This window comes from Crotalus tigris, unplaced genomic scaffold, assembly GCF_016545835.1.
Source record: "Crotalus tigris isolate CLP2741 ecotype Arizona unplaced genomic scaffold, ASM1654583v1 scf7180000017640.1540244, whole genome shotgun sequence".
Lineage (NCBI taxonomy): Eukaryota > Metazoa > Chordata > Lepidosauria > Squamata > Viperidae > Crotalus > Crotalus tigris.
In genome coordinates this window covers 919,263-939,647 of record NW_024096533.1, presented here as the reverse complement: position 1 = coordinate 939,647, position 20,385 = coordinate 919,263, and the positions used below count along the sequence as shown (strand labels likewise).

Below are 20,385 nucleotides of genomic sequence, written 5' to 3'. Positions count from 1 at the left end.
AACAGTAATGCAACTGTCTACGTCAAATCTGAATTATATTTTTGTTTCAGCTTATTAAAATGGAATAGGGCACACTACTAGTGCCAGTCCCAACATCATTTTGGGGATCTTCTTGGATATGGGTACCTGAACTGCCAAAGCACAACGCATGCTTCCATGCTCTCAGTCCAGGGGATCCCAAACACATAGAAGTCTTTATATATGTACAGCTCCTCCCACACAGGTAGATGTTAGCATTTCAATTGCTTTCACAAGAGCACAAGTATATGGAGGCAATGTGGAAGTCATCTCATGCTTTCTATATATCATCTAGCTATGATGGTGTAGTGGTTAGAATGTAGTATTGCAGGTTCTGCCCACTGCCAGGAGTTTGATCCTGACCAGTTCAAGGTTGACTCAGCCTTCCGTCCTTCCAAGGTTGTTGGGGGCAATATGCTGACTCTGTAAACCACTCAGAGGGGGCTATAAAGCGCTACGAGACTGTATATAAGTCTAAGTGCTATTGCTATTTATGCCTGAAGGGACTTAAATGACAAAGTAAATGCTGTCAATTTTCCATTCTGGAAAAAGAAAGAAAATTGTTAATCCCACCCTTCCCCCTGTTTTAACTTTTTTTCTAATTACTCTTGATTGCATTTAAAGTCCAATTAGTTCTCAACACTAACAAATAGCAGTGAGTGTATCTCCTGTGTCAAGTGATGAAACACAGTGGCATACATGTCATCTTTTTTTTCCTCAATGTCTTATAATAGCAAATTTCTAATCTGCCTGGGAATGAGTAATAAGGTTTTCAGTCCATTCATTTTTCCCTAATCTTTAGAAATGCCTATGTTATTTATCCCAGATTAAAGTTCTTATGATAAACTTTAAGAGAAATGCCCCATAAATCTGAATTTTGGAATGCAACATTATGCTATGCCTTTTTGACTACAAACTGCAAAATATTATTTCTATTCTGTAATTTATCTGCCTGCTTCTCAGCTACCTATTCACTCTTCGGTGCAGAAAATTGCTACATTTTACAGTAAAATACCCATTCCATCGCTCTTGCTTCACCACCATTACATTTGTCTAGTCTGTAAGTACAAAGATCTTCAATTACGCTCAAATTGGACATAATATGAGACTAAGAATTAGACAGCAATAGATGGTAGGTAGGTAGGTAGGTAGGTAGGTAGGTAGGTAGGTAGGTAGGTAGGTAGGTAGATAGATAGATAGATAGATAGATAGATAGATAGATAGATAGATAGATAGATAGATAGATAGATAGATAGATAGATAGATACTGAAATGCAGCCACAGCAAGAGAGAAAACTTTAGGAGATATTTTGAACAAAACTGGACAATGCTTCTACCTGTAAACCTATCTTTTGAAATTGTCCATGTTTGGGTTCTTGAGAAGGAATGTCTTTGTGTAGTTTTATTCCATTTCATATGGTTAGAAGGAAGTGTTCTCAGATACCAAGCAAACATAATGGGCAGATATGGACTGATATAAGTTTGGTATTAAATCTGTTCTCTCCAATGCTAGCTCTGCATGAATGGCCCTTTCTCCAGTCAATGCCAGTCCCACCAAAGCATGCAAAGTGAAATAATACTTTCTTTTTGGTTCCTTTCCTTCTAAGTCTGTTCTGACTCCACCCTTACAGTTTTTGTTTGGGTCTCTTTCTCTATCGAAAGCTGTTTATGTGTGCATTTGTGATGACTGCCGTGTACAATTCTCTAATGATTGTCTTAATGTGCTTACTTTGGCCTGCCTCTTCAGAAGCATCTGAAAACAGAAGACCTCATCTTTAGAAAAAGCAAGAATTATATTCTGTTTCAGTAGCCACAAAAGTAAAGAGCTAAAGATGTTGATTTGTGTTTGAATATGTTGTCAGTAAGCTTTGAAAGCATGTGCATGCATCTTCTAAGGCTGACCTATCTTTTTGGCTCCCTTTTCTCTCCTCTCTACTTCCTGGTCACTCTCTAGAAACTGTTGGGAAAGAAAAATTGCCAACATTTCCCTTTTACAGTCATAAAAATGCCATTGGAAGCAACAAAGGTTTGTAATGTGTTAACCAAAGGGATTACAGTATATCTCAAGAGCATTTCATTCTGTACTCGGTAAAGAAAAGTGAAGTTAGCAATTGTGACAACTGACAACACTGACACATCAAAATGCTTGCTGGTTAAAAACGTATTAAGTGTTGAAAATTTCTCTACTACAAATTGTTGTAAAATGAAGATGAGGTACATAGAAATTATATAATAAACCTTTGCAGGAGAAATTCGAAATGTGTTGCACCAAAGGTGATTTATATTCATTTTGTTTTGTTCTATGTAACTTGATTAAAAATATGAACATTAAGCATGCAAACGTTAAAGCATCAACCCTAAATACACATATTTGGAAATCAGTTCCACTGAACTGAGTGGGGCTTGTACCAAAGCAAAACTACTAAGGATTATGCTGCATATTTTCAGTCTAGTGCACTGAATATCAACTCTAGAAGTTGGTCTTTGAGACAAGAATGTCTGCCTGTCTGTCTATCTACCTATCTAATTGTCTGTCTATATCTGTATATCTACTAACTCTGTCTGTCCGTCTGTCCGTCTGTCTCTCTCTCTCTCTCTCTCTCTCTCTCTCTCTCTCTCTCTCTCTCTCTCTCTCTCTCTCTCAAAACATAATCCATCATGTCGTGGTTCATGTTTATATAGGTAATGTTCATACGTAAGTGAATTCTCTCAATGAAAGCCTTCATTTGTAATCTAGCATATACTTAGGTTGAGAAGAAATTAGTGTAACTAACAACTGTGTGGCATGTTGCAGCCTGCATATCCAGATACATAAGTGTTAGCTCCTCTCTGGAATTCGGTGCAGAAAAAGTTTTCTAACTAGGGCATGAAGCATAACTAGAACTGAGAAATTGAGGAAACACTGTCTCAAGGTGATAAGTTTTCACAAAGGCCACTGGAGCTCCTTAAAGCAGAATGTTTTGCTCACAGCAGAATCCGACATTTAGATTTAAATGTTTTGATGTCTAAATATTCAGTAATGAGTCAAGCTCCAATATCCAGTTTGGAAAGGATGTGAAATCTCCCACACAAAAACCCTAATCGGTTGTGCTATAGTTGGAAAAAGCTGATCCAGGTACATATATGTCTTAGATATCTAGTAAGAGAAGCTTTTGCAGTGGAACTGCAGAGAAGCACAAGAGTCTTCATGGAGCTCTTTAATTGGTCAGTTGTCTTTGTAGAGGAGGTAAGCCCTCCTCCAATTTGATATGGAATTTTAAACCAACTCCATTTACATTTGGAGAGCAAGCCTATTTACGTATTTATTTTTACCCTGAAAACAGGCTTCCAGGTCCTACCACAAGGGTTTCAGCTGCAGGCAGCGAAATAAAAACCCGTGGTCCAGCAAATGCTAACAATAGGCGCAGCCAGAGCTTTAACAACTATGACAAATCCAAGCCCACAAGCCCACCCTCCCTTCTAGCAAGTAGCAGTGAGAAAGGTAAGTGAACTGATATTTTTTGTTAGTATATTGCACATGCTGTTCTCAAAAGCTGAATAAAAATCTGATCAGATTTTTTTTTTTAAAAAAAAAACACCAATTGTAAACAAATGACACGATTCAGCTAAAGTTAATCATTTTCAAGCATGTTTAAAATACAGCTTAATTTGGCCAGTAAGACCCTTTTGATGTGGTACTGTGCAATTTCTGGGAAGTTTAAGGTGTTCTCCTGTTTTCATTTTTCTTGTTCAATAAGTCTGTCATAAGAAAAGATGTGACACAACATTTACCGTATATGTATTGTTTAAGAACTGAATTATATGTTTTTCACATAGGTTAATCTGTAGGTATCAGATATGCTGAAGATGTTGGGTTTGTACAAAAACTTGGGCGTTCAGAGAATCTTGCCCTCTAATTTATATTAGAGCAAATTCATTGGTTGGATTTGCTGCATACAGGTTGTCCTTGACTTACAACTACAATTGAGCTCAAAATTTCTGTTGCTAAGCAAGACATTTGTTAACTGAATTTTGCCCCACTTTATGACCTTTCTTGTCACAGTTGTTAAGTGAATCACTGAAGTTGTTAAGTTAGTAACCCAGTTGTAAAGTGAATCTGGCTTCACTGTGCTTGTTGGAAAATCACAAAAGAGGATCACATGACCCCTGGGATACTGTCACCGTCATAAATATGAGTGAGTTGCCCAGCATCTGAATTTGATCACATGACCATGGGAATGCTGCAACACTCGTAAGTGTGAAAACCAGTCATAAGTCACTCTTAGTGCCATTGAACTAGTCACTAAACAGACTGTTGTAAGTTAAGGACAACTTGTATGAAGAATAAAACACTGTATTGAAGAATGACATGAAATGGCCTCTCCCTGATTTTCTGCCCTTTCCCAATTTGAAGGGTAACTACACCTGCTTTGTGGCCATTTTATGAGCTATTCTGTTCCAGCCTTCCATGATGCATTCCTCTCCCCTCCACATTGTCATAGCCCTTTGAATTCAAAACAAAAGTCTGTAACAATAATTGTATGTTTTGAGACCATGTTTGGGGAGGGAGAGGTGTTCAACAGTTGAATATAGGAAACTGCCTGGCACAAACATGGTAGAACAATGATTCTCAACCTTTTCTTCACCATGGACCCCCCTTTAAATATCTTTTGTAGCCACGGACCACCAAGATTTAACTCAAGATTTAAATCATAACATCTCTTTCAGCATTCACAGACCCCCTGTGATGACATCGGGGACCCTCAGTGGTCCACAGAGCACAAGTTGAGAACCACAGTGATAGAGATTTGCTCTGTCTAATCCATCTTGTAGTATTTCTTCAGGCATGTAGCTAGAAAGTTTTCCAATCCAGTTTGGACACTCTGAAACGTGCACCTATGGTCTGCAGAGAAAAATGTGCAACTTCATTCACTTATTTCAGAAGTGTTTTGTCAACCAAAAAGGTAGCCTATTGAGAATAATTACTTGCATCTAAAATTAATGCCTAGTTGCTACAATCAGATGAACAGAAAAGCCACCCTTCCTTATGTTGGATTTCTTAGAGAGCCATTAAAAGGATTAAAAAGGATTAATCCTGCTAATTCTAGATTTAGCTTTACACATGTGCTTTATTTTGTTATTAGAAATTAAAGTAAAAGTGAAGGTTGAAATGGTATGCACTGTCTGTAAGGTTTTCTATTTGAAACCAGTTGGCTGCAGTTCAACATAACTGAAGCAAATTCCTTGTTACTCTATAACCTTTCTCACCACCATCCATATAATTTTGTTTTGTTGTCTAGAAAACGCTATCAGTCCAGGGAAGTAGGAGCAGAAAATCAGTCCCTTTGAAGTAGCATATTCTTAATTAAGAGCAGCAGCAAAAGTAAACATCTCAAGTGCATCTCCGGTGTTTTTGAATAATAAATTAGCCTGTTGACTTTTACTCCCTATTTGCCATGGAGAGGGATCTTGAATGAACATGGTTTAAATTTAATTTCAAGGATCACTGAGTACAGGGTTGATAGGTGTAAATGTGCTGTTGTGTTCTATTGTTACATAAAAATGAAGAACTCATTATGAATGCAGATTTTATATGTATTCTTAAAAGGTGCTCTGTTGAATTAAGCTTACTGAAAATGTCCTTTTACTTGAGTTAAAAGGAAGTAAAATATGATGTAGTGTTTTATACATTTTGATATAATGCTAATTTCAAAGGGTATAAAAATATATTTATTGAATGCCTTTATCACACAAAACATCTTGAAGTGATTTACACAATAAAGCAAATTAAAATACAAAATTAAAATTCATTACAGTACAAATGCAATGTGATAAAATGTGATTTTCAAAAATATCCAAATTAAGATCCAAAATCAGCATAAAAATGAATATATAACTTTTTTTATTTAACAAAATTTATATAGCTGTGCAACTCACTCTCAATGACTTCAGATAGCTTGCAAATATAAAAACCCAATAAATAAAGCAATAACCTACCAAATCCCTTTTCACAATAATCAGTCAGTCAAATAAGTCAAATAAGACAAACATGGGTTTTTCAAAAATAGATCATGCCAGACAAATCTTATTTCATTCTTTGACCAAGTGACAAAATTAGTGGATCAGAAGAATACTGTGGACATAATTTACTTGGACTTCAGTAAGGCATTTGATAAAGTAGATCACAACCTACTACTTGATAAGATAGAAAAATATGGGGTAGACAGCATTACCACCAGATGGATCTGTAGCTGGCTGACTGGCCATACTCAGCGAGCGGTCCTCAATGGAACCACATCTACATGGAGGGAAGTGTGTAGTGGGCTGCCCCAGGGCTGTGTTCTGGGCCCAGTGCTCTTCAACATCTTCAGCGATTTGGACGAGGGGATAGAAGGGGAACTCATCAAATTTGCAGATGACACCAAGCTGGCAGGAACAGCCAAAACTCCAGAAGACAGGCTTAAGATACAGAAGGATCTGGACAGACTTGAACACTGGGTGCTATCTAACAAAATGAAATTCAATGGTGAAAAAAGTAAGGTTCTACATTTAGGCAAGAAAAACCAAATGTACGGGTATAGTATAGGTGGTACCTTGCTCAATAGTAGTAACTATGAGAGGGACCTCTGAGTCCTAGTAGACAATCACCTAAATATGAGCCAGCAGTGTGCTGCAGCTGCCAAAAAGGCCAACACAGTGCTAGGATGCATTAACAGAGGGATAGAATCAAGATCACGTGAAGTATTAATACCACTTTACAATGCCTTGGTAAAGCCACACTTGGAATACTGCATCCAGTTTTGGTTACTGCGATGTAAAAAAGATGTTGAGACTCTAGAAAGAGTACAGAGAAGAGCAACAAAGATGATTAGGGGAGTGGAGGCTAAAGCATATAAGGAATGGCTGCTGGACTGGGTATGTCTAGTTTAACGAAGAGAAGGAGAGGGCGGACATGATAGCAGTGTTCCAATATCTCAGGGGCTGCCACAAAGAAGAGGTAGTCAAGCTATTTTCCAAAGCGCCTCAAAGCATGTCAAGAAGCAATGGGTGGAAACTAATCAAGGAGAGAAGCAACCTAGAACTAAGGAGAAACTTCCTGACAGTGAGAACAATTAACCAGTGGAACAACCTGCCTCCAGAACCAGTGAATGCTCCAACACTGGAAGTTTTTAAGAAGAGACTGGACAGCCATTTGTCCGAAATGGTATCGGGTTTCCTGCCTGAGCAGGCCGTTGGACTAGATGACTTTTCCAACTTTACTACTACTACTACTACTACTACTACTACTACTACTACTACTACTACTATTGTTGTTGTTGTTATTGTTACTACTACTAGTAGTAGTAGTAGTACTAGTACTAGTACTACTACTACTTGATGGGCTCCATCTCATTCTAGGTTACACAGGCCTGTTGGCAAAACCAGGTCTTCAGAACCTTGCAAAAGACTGTCAAAGTGGGAGTTAATCTTGTTACCACAGGGATAATGTTCTATAGGGAGGGAGCCATCACGGACTCAAGCCACGAAAGGCTTTAGAGATGAAATCAGCACCTTGAATTGGACCAAGAGGCAAATTGGCAGTCAATTCAGCTCCTTCAGATGACGTGTGCACATCTAGGCTTGCACAAAACCATACTGGCTGCTGCATTTTGAACCAACTGAACCTTGTGGATACTTTTGAAGTGCAGCCCCACATGTAGATCATGTTGCAATAGTCAAGAGGGGAGGTGGCTTGAATATGAGTGACTATGAGAAGGGATTGATATAAAAATCAGAATCAGAATAGAGCTGGAAGGGATCTTGGAGGTCAGTCCAACCCTCTGGTCAAGCAGGAGACCCTATACATTCCAGACAAGTAGCTGTCCAGTCTCTTCTTGAAAACCTCCAGTGATGTAGCACCCACAACTTCTGAAGGCAAGCTGTTCCATTGATTAATTCACTGTTAGGAAGTTTCTCCTTTAGATCAGTGGTGAGATTGAAAATGGATGTGTTTCTTATAAATCTATATTTATAACTTCTCAGCTCGAGTTTTCTCAGGCCAGATTTCCTTCCTGATTGAATAAGTTCCATTTTCTTGTTTTCTGTCTTATTTGGGATGGCTTCACTTTTGTGGCAATTCTGGAAACATTCCTACTCATAAACACTTTAATAGCAAAGAAAGATTAGCCTACATACAAATAATGCCCAATTGGGACTGGCAACATGTGCATATTTCTGTCTTTCTCCCACCCCCTTTATGTTTTATTAAAAACAAATGAAAAAAATACACAATGATAGCCATCTTCAAAAATCAAAGACTCGTTTTGTCGGTTAAAGCATCACTTCTTCCTGTGTATGTGAAGTCATTTTCAGAAAAGTATAGTTGTCTCAGAAAAGCATAACTTTCAGAAAAGCATAACAAAAGAAAGATTTCTACCTAGATGTAACAAAGTAGTTTTAATCTTTTTTTATACAGTGCATCTTCTAGTCATATTGGGATTTTAGATTACTAGAATTTGTCTAGTGATAAGGGGCCACAGTATAGAGTTCCATGAAATTACTGGAGTTTAATTAAAAGTTCTTATGTAGCTTGAAAAAGAAATAATAGGAATGAGACCAAAATACTCCAAAAAGCCAGAATAAAAGTAGATTGGAGAGATTTTTAAAAAAAGTGAGCTCAGCCACACAAAGGTTATGTACCTGGATCAAGAGCTCTGTAGATTGGATGGGAATTCGTGGAGGATCAATAACTTGTCTAGTTCCTTAAAGAAAAAGAACTGAACTGCTAACTTATGAAGTATTTAAGCATTGTGGTTAAAACAGCCTATCAAAAAATGACCCAGTGACAGTTGAAAAACTTGCTAGAAATAAAATGTTGCTAGTTCTCAGTGTGAGCTCTACATTCATCCCTTATATAAACATCACTGCTCACTGTTCAAGTGAATAGAAACGAAATGCACTGATTTCTTACCTCACCAATATCATATCCTGTAGCCTTTCTTAGTTTATAATGTTCTATTCATTGTCACTGTAACTGATGATTTTTTTTTAATAATAATGGACAGTCTAAACATTGTGCTTTTGATATGAACTGTTGAACATTTTGACCTGTTAAGGAAGGTTTTTGTTTTTTTGCCGTTAACTGAACAAAAGCTTTAATGTCATCTTGGGCACTTGGGTTTATAAAGAAAATGATGAAGCATTCAAGCTTATAATGTGAACTGCTGCCTGTCATCTTCGGTGTAATTAAACACTGTGCTTCACTTCTGAATTGTCAGTTCCACTTAGGCATCCTTATCTAAAGTATCCATTGTCTTTTTTCTGTTTCCTCTGAATAAACTGCGCCATCAGAGACTTCTGCCTTCAGATAAGGTCATGCTGGAATCTTCTTAATTACTTGTAGCATTTTGCTATAGTCTAAATAAATGTATATTATCAGTACAGAAGCCTTACATTCATCATTCTGTACTCTATCTCTTAGGGTATATTTATCTTTAAAACTCCTTGCATTTCATATCCCATTGCATATTTCTCATTGGCTGTATATAACCATTTAAATAATCATAGAAGTGCTCTAATTCCAGCTGAAGTCTGTTCCCATGAAACACTGTTCCTTTCATAGTTTGAGTTGAAGAACAATTTTGTGATAAACCATCCAGAGTCACTTATGAGTGGTGTAGAAATTTAATAAATACAAATAAATAAATAAAGTGCTTCTTGAAACATGGTATTAACATTAAACCTTAACAAAGCAGTACAAGACATCTCAACAGCATATCCCAACATGTCACTGAACTGGACTAAAAAATAGCATTTTCAAAATCAAATATTTTAAGTTTGTTCTGTCCAAAGTGGTTTACTTCTTTAATTGCAATGATTAGTTGGGTTATGTGCCAGCCCTTCTTTTCATTTAACCATAGAATCATGTTGTTACTTTAATGGTACAAGTCCTTGTAATATTTTTTAACAGAGGAATATTTTATCTAAAATGTTTCTTTTTCTAATCTGGATCTGAAAATAATCCTGCAGATGGCAGTATACACCTGGAGAAATAGTTCTATTTTTTTTATCAGTCAGTGTTTAGTGCAAACTTTGTAATCTGATGTTCTCTAATGCATTGGACAATTATTCCCAAATTCCCAGTTATAAACAAAGACATTTTCAGCTGGAATTTGTATCAAAATAATTTCTGGAGGGTACCAAGTTATGAAAGACATTGTAGTGTATTTAATTGTTTTCTAACAGTCTGTATCTTTCAATTTTATAGGTTTTTTAAAAACTTAGTTGGGAAAAGTCTGAATTTCACTCGAGCAAACATAAAAGAGTCCTTAATCCATTTTTTTTCACAATTTCCTTCCTTCATTACTATCACAAGGAAGAACTAAGTTATACCCATGTACAGTTTTGAAGGCCAGAATACATTCATATTCTGAAAATCAGAACCTCAAATATAAAAATATGTGCAAAGAATTTTCTCACAATTTCATTACAGTACTATCCTAAAATGTAAGTTTGACTCATGTCAAGCATTAAAATTTATTTCCAAATGCAGTATGTATGAAATTTAAGCCATTTGAAAAAGTAGATCTAATACTGACTGCATCTATTCTTTCTTTCCTCTAACCTCTATTTGCAGTTGCCAGAATACCATACAAAATGACTTTTTTATGCTTTAGATATAAAAATACCCCACTATGACATTAAAGGATATAAAAGGATATATCCCATTTTGTTGAATTCTGAGTGTTTTCCTTTAAGAAATGATATCTATTGGCTAGACTTTATTCAAGCATTATTTCACCCAACTCCATCGGTATTTGTATGGCAATATATACATTATCTGTAAAATACATGTTTTACACTATGTTTTAACATTTTTTTCCCTAACATTTTCCCAGAAAAGCTCTTTGGCTTAATTGCATAATAAATAAATGTGTCCTTCCTAAAACAAATGCTAGAAATGGATAATTGAAAAGATAGATAGCTTTACTAAGATCTCTTGTATGCTCTAGCGTTAATGTGATTTGCCAGCAAAAATTCTGATATGCTTTAATTTATCTGTCTCTTTTTGGACAAACTACCACATCATCAGTAAATTTGATTTTTGACTGTGCCAAATTCAGTAGCACTGAAGCCAAGTGGGTTAGTTGAAGAAGGCAGGAAGGGCGAGGGGTGGTAAATTTTCAATAACTGGAAGGGATTATCTACAGTTTGTCCAACTGTCAAAATTCAATGAGGTTTTGAAATAAAGCTCAGATTCATTATTAGTGACTACTACTTTGCCAACAAAAGTGCGAATAGTCCAGGCCATGGTTTTCCCAGTTGCAATGTATGGCTGTGAAAGCTGGACCATAAGAAAAGCTGAGCGCCAAAGAATTGATGCCTTTGAACTATGGTGCTAGAGAAGACTCCTGCGAGTCCCTTGGACTGCAAGGCGTTCAAACCGGTCACTCCTAGAAGAGATCAACCCCGACTGCTCTTTAGAAGGCCAGATCCTGAAGTTGAAACTCAAATACTTTGGCCACCTAATGAGAAGGAAGGACTCACTGGAGAAGGGCCTAATGCTGGGAAAGATTGAGGGCTAGAAGAAGGGCCGACAGAGAATGAGATGGCTGGATGGAGTCACTGAAGCAGTAGGTGTGAATTTAAATGGACTCCAGAAGATGGTAGAAGACAGGAAGACCGGGAGGAATGTTGTCCATGGGGTTGCGATGGGTCGGATACGACTTCGCAATTAACAACAACAACAACAACAACAACACTACTTTGAAGGCAAAAACAGGAAAGCTAGCAACAGTTGAAGAGTAAAACGTTTTTCCTCAGGTGTTCCAACACTGCCAAAGAGTGGGGGGGGGACCTTTATAACAAAAATACAAACTAATTTACAGACTAAAAAACTTGTATTAATTTGACATTTCTGAATATAATATATGCATGCTTATTATATTATGCCCTTTTGGAGTAAGCAACATTATACAGAATACAGGAAAGGAATCAGAAATAATAACTAAAAAAACTAAAGGCATGAGATAAGAAAAAGAAAGGAAGCATAAACCTGGTTTAAAACATCATTCATGAATTATAATTAATATAATATAGAATATACTTTATTAAATTTATATGCCACCCAACTCCCAATGGCTTTGGGCAGTTTACAATTATTAAAACATTTAAAAAAACACAAGGAACAATGCAGAAAACATAAAAACTGTGCAAAACAAAGGGACAATGATCACAGGAGGGAACAGAAAGAAAGAAAGTGGCATAGTTGTCCTGTACTTTTTTATACTTGCACACCATTCTTGCTTCTAGACTCATTCATACATTGGTTTACACACTGCAGTGAATACACTGCAGTGTATTCTTTAAACTTCTCTCCCTCCCTCCCTCCCTCCCTCCCTCTCTCTCTCTCTCTCTCTCTCTCTCTCTCTCTCTCTCTCTCTCAAAGTTCCATCCAGCTACAGCTTTTTAATTTCAGCTTACAATAGTGAAAAAGTAAATCAACTACAATGTTGTGCAGTTAGAATTTAAATTTCACCTTGGAATAAATGAAAAATTAAGAGTTTTTACTCTCTTCCTAAATATTGAAAGGTCAATGACTCTCCTTAACAGGAGAAGGCTTCCCCACATACTAAATATTGGAGCAACTGTCTTTAAAAGAGCCTCTCAGGGTGATTTGAGTAGCCCTTAACTATGCAGCCTGTTGCACTGTGGCTGTTTTAAAACATTTCATTAAAAAAATATTTTTCTTTATACAAGACTGTGTGTGTGTTCATTGATGTGTATATGAATAAGAGTGGTTATAGTATTTCATTGGAGCATTGTCACACACACACCAAAGAAAAAAGCCTTCCCCAGTTTATACCCTTTAGCTGTATGGAGACTCCAGCCTTGGAGTCCTCCAGCCAACAAGCCCCAGTAGTTTAAAGCCTCCAATGTAAATGCAATGGTTTTGTGCACAAAGATCCAAACGCCACTACTGTAACTCAGCCAGCAATTATATTTGGATGGAACCTGGCACATTCAATGGAAAAAAAAATATGAATGGGAAACATTAGAGTTGGTGGAGCTTACACACAGTACTTGTGTCTAAACATTATTCCTTTGAAACCAATCTTGGAAAGAACTGTGGTGAAGACACAAATGCCAGATCTATTAATTTATCAACATACAAGTTAATATTGTTTAAAGAATATGCTTTATGTACCTTTTCTCTTGTATATGTTTTCACTAAACACTAAACAAAATAAACTCTTCCTCAGCTTGGAAAATAAACCCACTTTTTCTGTATAACTTCAAGTCCCATTGCCTATATTTAGCTTAGTTCTACAGTATATTTGAGAAGGGTGCCTACAGATTTTCATTGGGATGGTTTTATACCTTTGGTAAACATCTAAAATCTATTTAAACCATGAACAATTTATATTTAAATGTCTTTCTAACAGCCATCTAGAGTGTTAAAAATTGGAAAGTAGAACGTAAATATTGTTTCAAATACAGAATCATGCAAGCTTTTTTTCTTTTTAATATCACTTCTATGAGCAAAATAAGTAGCCCCAAATGTTTTCAGAACACCATTTTTGCTTCTGAAGATAGCAACCTAGTAAGTGGTAGGACTAGACCAGGGGTAGGCAACCTCGGCTCTTTTATGACTCATGGACTTCAACTCCCAGAATTCCTGAGTTTGGAGTTGAAGTCCATGAGTCATAAAAGAACCAAGGTTGTCTACCCCTGGACTAGACTGTATTTTTTACTCCTATAAACATGAAAGCATAATATACTTTAAAGATTGTAGAAAGTATTTTTTTTTAAGTGGGACTCAAAATAATACAAATGTACTAGACTGTTTCCCGTACAGTTTTTAAAAATAGGCAGAAGTATCTTCCTGTAAAGGTTTTCCAAAACCTTAAAATGGAAACTTTTCTTGATTGTTCTGATATAATAATCCAATCAACACTCCTGTTTGAAAAAATATTTTTTCTGATAATTTTGATTACTTTCATTTACCTCTTTTTGAATCATCTGAACTGAGTTTAAACAATCCAGATGCCACAGAACAACTCTGGGACCTCAGTTTTGCTTGAGAAGGCAACAAGAATCTGTATTAAAGATAAGACATGTTGAATGTATGGCTCTGCAGATGCTGCTAAACTATAAATGAGTGTAGTCCAAACCAATGATAGCAAGCAATAGCAATAGCACTTAGACTTAAATACCTCTTCACAGTGCTTTACAGTCTTCTCTCAGCAGTTTACGGAGTCAGCATATTGCACAAATGAAGGTGAATGTATGTGTCCTAGGATAATGTTGCAGGATCCAATCTGGGTTGGCCATCAGGACAAGAGACTTTGTCTTCCGAGCTTTCGGACTCATATGGAGCCCATCTTCAGGAAACTTCTCTCTAGCAGAGTGTGTTCTCTGTGTGGTATTTATTTGGTGCCTGTTGAATGTGTCTTTTTAGATGTTGATTGGGGTGTTAATGGCTGGCTATGAAGTTGTTGGCTGTTGTTTGCTTCTGCTGCCAAGCCCTTGCCTTCCAAGTACTTGATAAGATGATGGTAAATCAGCACTCCTGTTCACTGATGAGGAGCCCTGTTTCCCAGGCTTCAATCACTTCCCTGGATGTTTTTGCTCCCAGCAATTTGGGTCCTCATTTTACCAACCTCGGAAGGATGAAAGGCTGAGTCAACCTTGAACTGGTCAGGATTGAACTGCTGGCAATCAGAGCAGAATTAGTCTGCAATACTGCATGCTAACCACTGCACCACCGCGGCTCTAGATGTCTCGATGACTGTTAACGATGAAAGATGCAGGGAGTTAGGGCATCAGGTGCCTTGTCCTTACCTGAAGGATAGTTTGGGACTACTGTTGTTCAATAATGAACTAAAAGACACCTGAAAAAAAAGATCAGCTGCTAAAAATGCAATTATCCTTAATATGTATTATTTATCAGCATGTTTTTTTTTTATGAAACTTGCTGTGTTCTAAGAGCAAAGTTTGCTTGTCTGAGTCAGGCTTAAGTTTATTTGTCTTGGGGATGTGCCATAGGGCATAGTAAATCCAGAGACCCAATGGTGTTAGCAGACAGAATTTAACAGCAAGCAGTACATCTGCTGTTTAATCTTATGTTGCCTTTAATAGGCTAGACTTGGCATTTGAATCATGCCTCGGCCTCTTATTTAAACACAGAGAGGCTGTTTCACTAGCAACTGAAATATTGGAAGACTACCATACTAGGTATGAACTTCTAAAAATATTAGTGCAAAACAAAATTATGTTTGAATATGATTATTCAACAGACCGACACTTGCCAAGGAACAGAAATTTTCTCAACTGTCATCTCTTAACTAAGAGGCCACAAAGGAAAGTGAAAAACTAAATCTTTAGAATGGGATGCATAAAGTTTGATAGGCTGGCAAAACTGCTCAAAAGCAACTGAGAAACTGAAAAGTAGCCTACTGATGTGTATACGAGAGAGAGAGAGAGAGAGAGAGAGAGAGAGAGAGAGAGAGAGAGAGAGAGAGAGAGAGAGAGAGAGAGAGAGAGAGAGAGAGCAATTTAGATTCTTTCTTTCTCTTCCAAATCTGTCCCTAGGTTAGAAAATCAACAAATTTTAAAACTAAAGAAATAACTTCATCAATAGATCAGGTGCCAACTTGTGAATAATTTCATTGTTGTTTATGTGTCTCTAACATGAGGAAAAAGAAAGGTACAAATGATGCTGTTGAACTAAACAGGGGGTGTCAAACTGGTGGCCCGCGAGCCAGATGTGTCACACGCAGGCCACACCCACCCCGGCTCCACAAAGGCAAAAAAGTCACAATATGTCATGATACGTTGCGATACATCACGTGACGCAATCAAGTTTGACACTCAAGAAGTAGAGGGAAGAATTATGCAAGCTGTGTCCTATGAATCCAGCAACTACACTGAGTGATTTTAAATTAGATGTATGAGTAGGAAAAGACTGTACAATTTAAGATCAAGTTGAACACCCTTTTATGGTCTATGTGGGTTATACTTGTTCCTTCTGTTATGTCAAGTGGGGTTACAAAGAGATGGTTGGGGGTGTTATATCAGAGTTGGATTTTCTGGAGTTGGTTGCTTGATTTTTGTTATCCAGGGTGAGTTTTAAAGAGCAGGATTGAAGAGAAATATTTAAAGACATTTGAATTTTCAAGAGGGCTATGTGCATTAAATTAAGCTATCAAACTAGAACTGAGGCTTCCTAAGCTAGCAAGAACTTTTATGCCAGTATAAATTAGATATCTTTTAAAGCCATCAAGAGAATGGCCAAGTATCCATTAAATCATAACTATGGGAGAGAAAAAACAGAGTATAACTCAGAGAGTACAGTAATCCTTTACTTACAACTATTTATTTAGTGACCAAAGTTATAATGGCACTGAAAAAAGTTATTTATGTACCTGCTTCCTTAGTTACAAAACAATCTGAATACATGCACTTCTTTCCTTGCTTAATCTGAACTATCCCCTGAGACTTGATCAATTTCCTACTCACTGAATCCTAGTAATTTTTATAATTAGCTTAATGGCTACGGGGACTATAAAATGGGCAATCCCTCTTTTGTATCAGACCTATAACTACCTTAATTTTGTGATACTACGGTGGGCTAATTGAGGATCCCATCAAATAAATTGCAGACTACTGTAAATCCATCACTTCCAACAGGTATATGTTCAGTACAGGAGTATCCTGCTTCAGTTTGCTCATGAGGTATATTCCATTCATTTGAATGGAAATTTCATCTATAACAATTGGTATAAAATTGTGTCAAGCCTTGTGCCATGAAGAACATTCTGACTATTCATGGTATATAACTCTATTGGCTATTTCTTTTGAGTAGCTTTAGTCCTTTTACTGAATATTCAATAATGTTCTGCAATGTGCACCTTCAAATGTAAATCATATTGAACTCAACAGCCTTGTTTTGCTTCTCTTATATGCAATTAATCAATTTTCCCCCAACAAAATTGGGCTGTAGTTCCCTTTTTCCTGCCAAAACGTTTTTGTTCAGGAGTGAGTTTCACACCTCTGCTAATTTAAGCTGTCTCACGCCTTTTCCCTGCCAAATGGGTTAGAAAATAAGATTATCCCTAGATGATTGACAGTTACCTCTGCAAATGTATGTACTATGGCAAGGATGTTGCAGCAATCCATTATATCTGCAGATATCTGCAGAAGACAAATACATTTGGGACATGAAATTTTAAGGCTAGCAGTGGGCAAAAAAAGTGACAAGAGCCCAACATTCTACAATGGGGGCCAGGACAACTTTAGCACTTAGGTTTTCTTCTACAAGCATGTTCTTCAACTCTGACACGCAACAGGGACACAAGAGAAGCAGTGCTGTGACAAGGCATAGACCAGGGATAGGCAACCTTGGCTCTTTTATGACTCGTGGACTTCAACTGGCTCAGGAATTCTGGGAGTTGAAGGCCATGAGTCATAAAAGAGCCAAGGTTGCCTATCCCTGGCATAGACCTTCTCAACCTATCTCATGATGAAATGAAAATTACTTTTTTTCTATGTCCATGTTATAAATGGTCAGGTCCAAGTTATAAATCTAAAATAAATAAATGAAAGGCAGATGTTTTGGAAGATTTAATACGTTAACTTCAAATTGCATTTTCCTCCTCTATCTCAGTTCTTTTATCAGTAGTACTTTTTTCAGTTGTTGCCAGTGAATTGAAGAATTTAGTGCAACTGTACATTTAATCAAAATAATTTAATTATTAAATAAACTCTCAATGATTCTGGGCAGCTGTACATTAAATAATAGTCTAAAGCATAGTTGTCCAATATTTTGGCTTCCCCAGGCCACACTGAGTGAAGAGGAATTGTCTTGAGCTGCATATAAAATATACAATATAGTTAATGTATATTTTATATCCATTAAAAATCCTTTATTTTTTTTATATGTTTTATTCTGTGGAGCCACATTATTATTTGTCCAGGGCTGCATGTGGCCCAAGGACCATGGGTTGGACATATCTGGCCTCAAATAATGTTGCAACATTCTGAATTTGAGCATACCTCAAAAAAAACCAAACGCAGAACAAAATTTATTACTGCACGTGCAGTGATTGATTTAATTTAATATAATACATATAAAATTTTATTTAATTAATATTTCAATTTGCATGCCTGCCCATTTGCCAAGCAACCCTGGGTGGCTAATAGCAAAAATAACAAACATGTAATATATATATATATAGGTCTTTGGTTGTTCGGGTTTTCTCCCGCGTAAAATTTTACGCGGGAGAAAACCCGAACAACCAAAGACCTACATACAAACACCCGCGAAAACCTCAGAAAATATATATATATATATATATATATATATATATATATTATATATATATATATATAGAGAGAGAGAGAGAGAGAGAGAGAGAGAGAGAGAGAGAGAGTGCACTAGGTTCAATAAAGTCACATATTAATGACTTACATAATTTCTTGGCCCAGGACCTAAAGGAAAAGCCAGGTCTTAAGGGTTGAGGCCATATGATTCCCACACTTTTGGCACCTGGTCTCTGTCTCCAGCCAGAAAGAGGCCAGGGTAGACACCTACTCCACGGACATTGATGGGTTACGTGGAACACCATTAACATCATCTATCACTGTTGGTAGATCAAATCTGTAGAATTCAGTAACCTCAAAGTGGTCAATCTGGACTTTGTTTATTCTTGGATGGAGATGCACCATTTGTCATGTAATACTTAGTTTAGCGAGTGGGGAAATAAACTAACTGCAGTTCCATGATTCATTATACCTCTAGGACCTTTAAAGAAATAGTACGGGAAGTCACATACATGTTATCTGAGGGAAACCATTGCTTTCTCTCAGAAAGACCAGCTGCATTTAACTGACAATTGCAAATGATGGTCATAGGGTGGTCCCTAATTCCATTCACCCTACTGTAATTCTGTATGAGCGACAGTGAGAGGTTGTCTCCCAAGGCTTAATATTTGGGAGGACACAGATTTCCCACACACAAACTTGCCCCTCCCATCCCTTAGTGTTTATAAACTCATTTTTACTCTTCCCAGTGACTAAAGTTAGTTAGAATTATGTTCTAGAAATAATTTTCTTTATTTGTGACAAATCTCTATAGCTAGTGGTAACCATAAGGAAGCAGCCTGTGTTTAGGTTTAACTTGACAAATGATGGGAAATTATATGCGTTTTCTCCAGTTCTTCTTACACAAACATTTCACAGAACAATTTAAACTATTGACATAGTTTCATTGTGAGTGGCTAGGTTTGAATTTGCAGTCAAGATATTACAGGAGCTGATGAAATTCAAGCTAACTGTGGTACAATATTCATTGGCATTCAAATGGGACCACCAGCGAATCTGTAACACAAACACGGGGAATTAAATAAATTCCAAGTCGAGCTCTTCCTTTGAAAGGAGGAGAGAAAGTGGTTATTTAGCCTAACCATATTTTGAATTTGAACATGTCTCACTTGTTGTCAAGTAAAGTTGGCAAACACTCTTGAAGAAACAAAACTGCCTCAGGGGAGATGACAGGTGGGAATTTATTTTATTCGTTGCAAAAATGAGACAATCTGAGACACTCAGTGCAAAGAACTTCTTTTTGAAATAAAATGTTTGAAGGTATATCACTGAAGTAGGACCAAAATCAGTGACCAGAAAAAGCAGCTGAAATAATGATCGGCATTTATTCAGTCATAAGGGAAGTACGTGGTAAAATCCTAACACAAGAGTCCAGGGATCTCCCTAGAGCTCAAATTTGGGAACTGAGGAGAATGCTTTGTCTCTAAAGTACAGCATAGGTGGCACCATGCTCAATAGTAGTAACTGTGAGAGGGACCTCGGAGTCCTAGTAGACAATCTCCTAAATATGAGCCAGCAGTGTGTTGCAGCTGCCAAAAAGGCCAACACAGTGCTAGGCTGCATTAACAGAGGGATAGAATCAAGATCACGTGAAGTATTAATATCACTCTTCAATGCCTTGGTAAGGCCACACTTGGAATACTGCATCCAGTTTTGGTCACCACAATGTAAAAAAGATGTTGAGATCTAGAAAGAGTACAGAGAAGAGCAACAAAGATGATTAGGGGACTGGAGGCTAAAACATATAAGGAACGGTTGCTAGAATTGGGTATGTCTAGTTTAACGAAGAGAAGGACACGGGGGGACATGATAGCAGTATTCCAATATCTCAGGGGCTGCCATAAAGAAGAGGGAATAAGCTATTTTCCAAAGCACCTGAAGGCAGGACAAGAAGCAACGGGTGGAAACTAATCAAGGAGAGAAGCAACCTAGAACTAAGGAGAAACTTCCTGACAGTGAGAACAATTAATCAGTGGAACAGCCTGCCTCCAACACTGAAAGTTTTTAAGAAGAGACTGGACAGCC

The 20,385-nt window shown here is 37.1% G+C and overlaps 1 protein-coding gene across 10 annotated transcripts in view; it reads left to right on the top strand.

The window, feature by feature from the left end:
- The window catches only part of NAV2 (neuron navigator 2), a 281,427-nt gene that overhangs the window by 80,284 nt on the left and 180,758 nt on the right, over positions 1 to 20,385 (top strand). For all 10 annotated transcript variants that reach the window (XM_039335370.1, XM_039335375.1, XM_039335372.1 and 7 more), the window contains one exon: positions 3,342 to 3,499. In XM_039335370.1, coding sequence (XP_039191304.1) covers positions 3,342 to 3,499 — 158 coding nt within the window. The remainder of the gene's footprint in view (positions 1 to 3,341; positions 3,500 to 20,385) is intronic.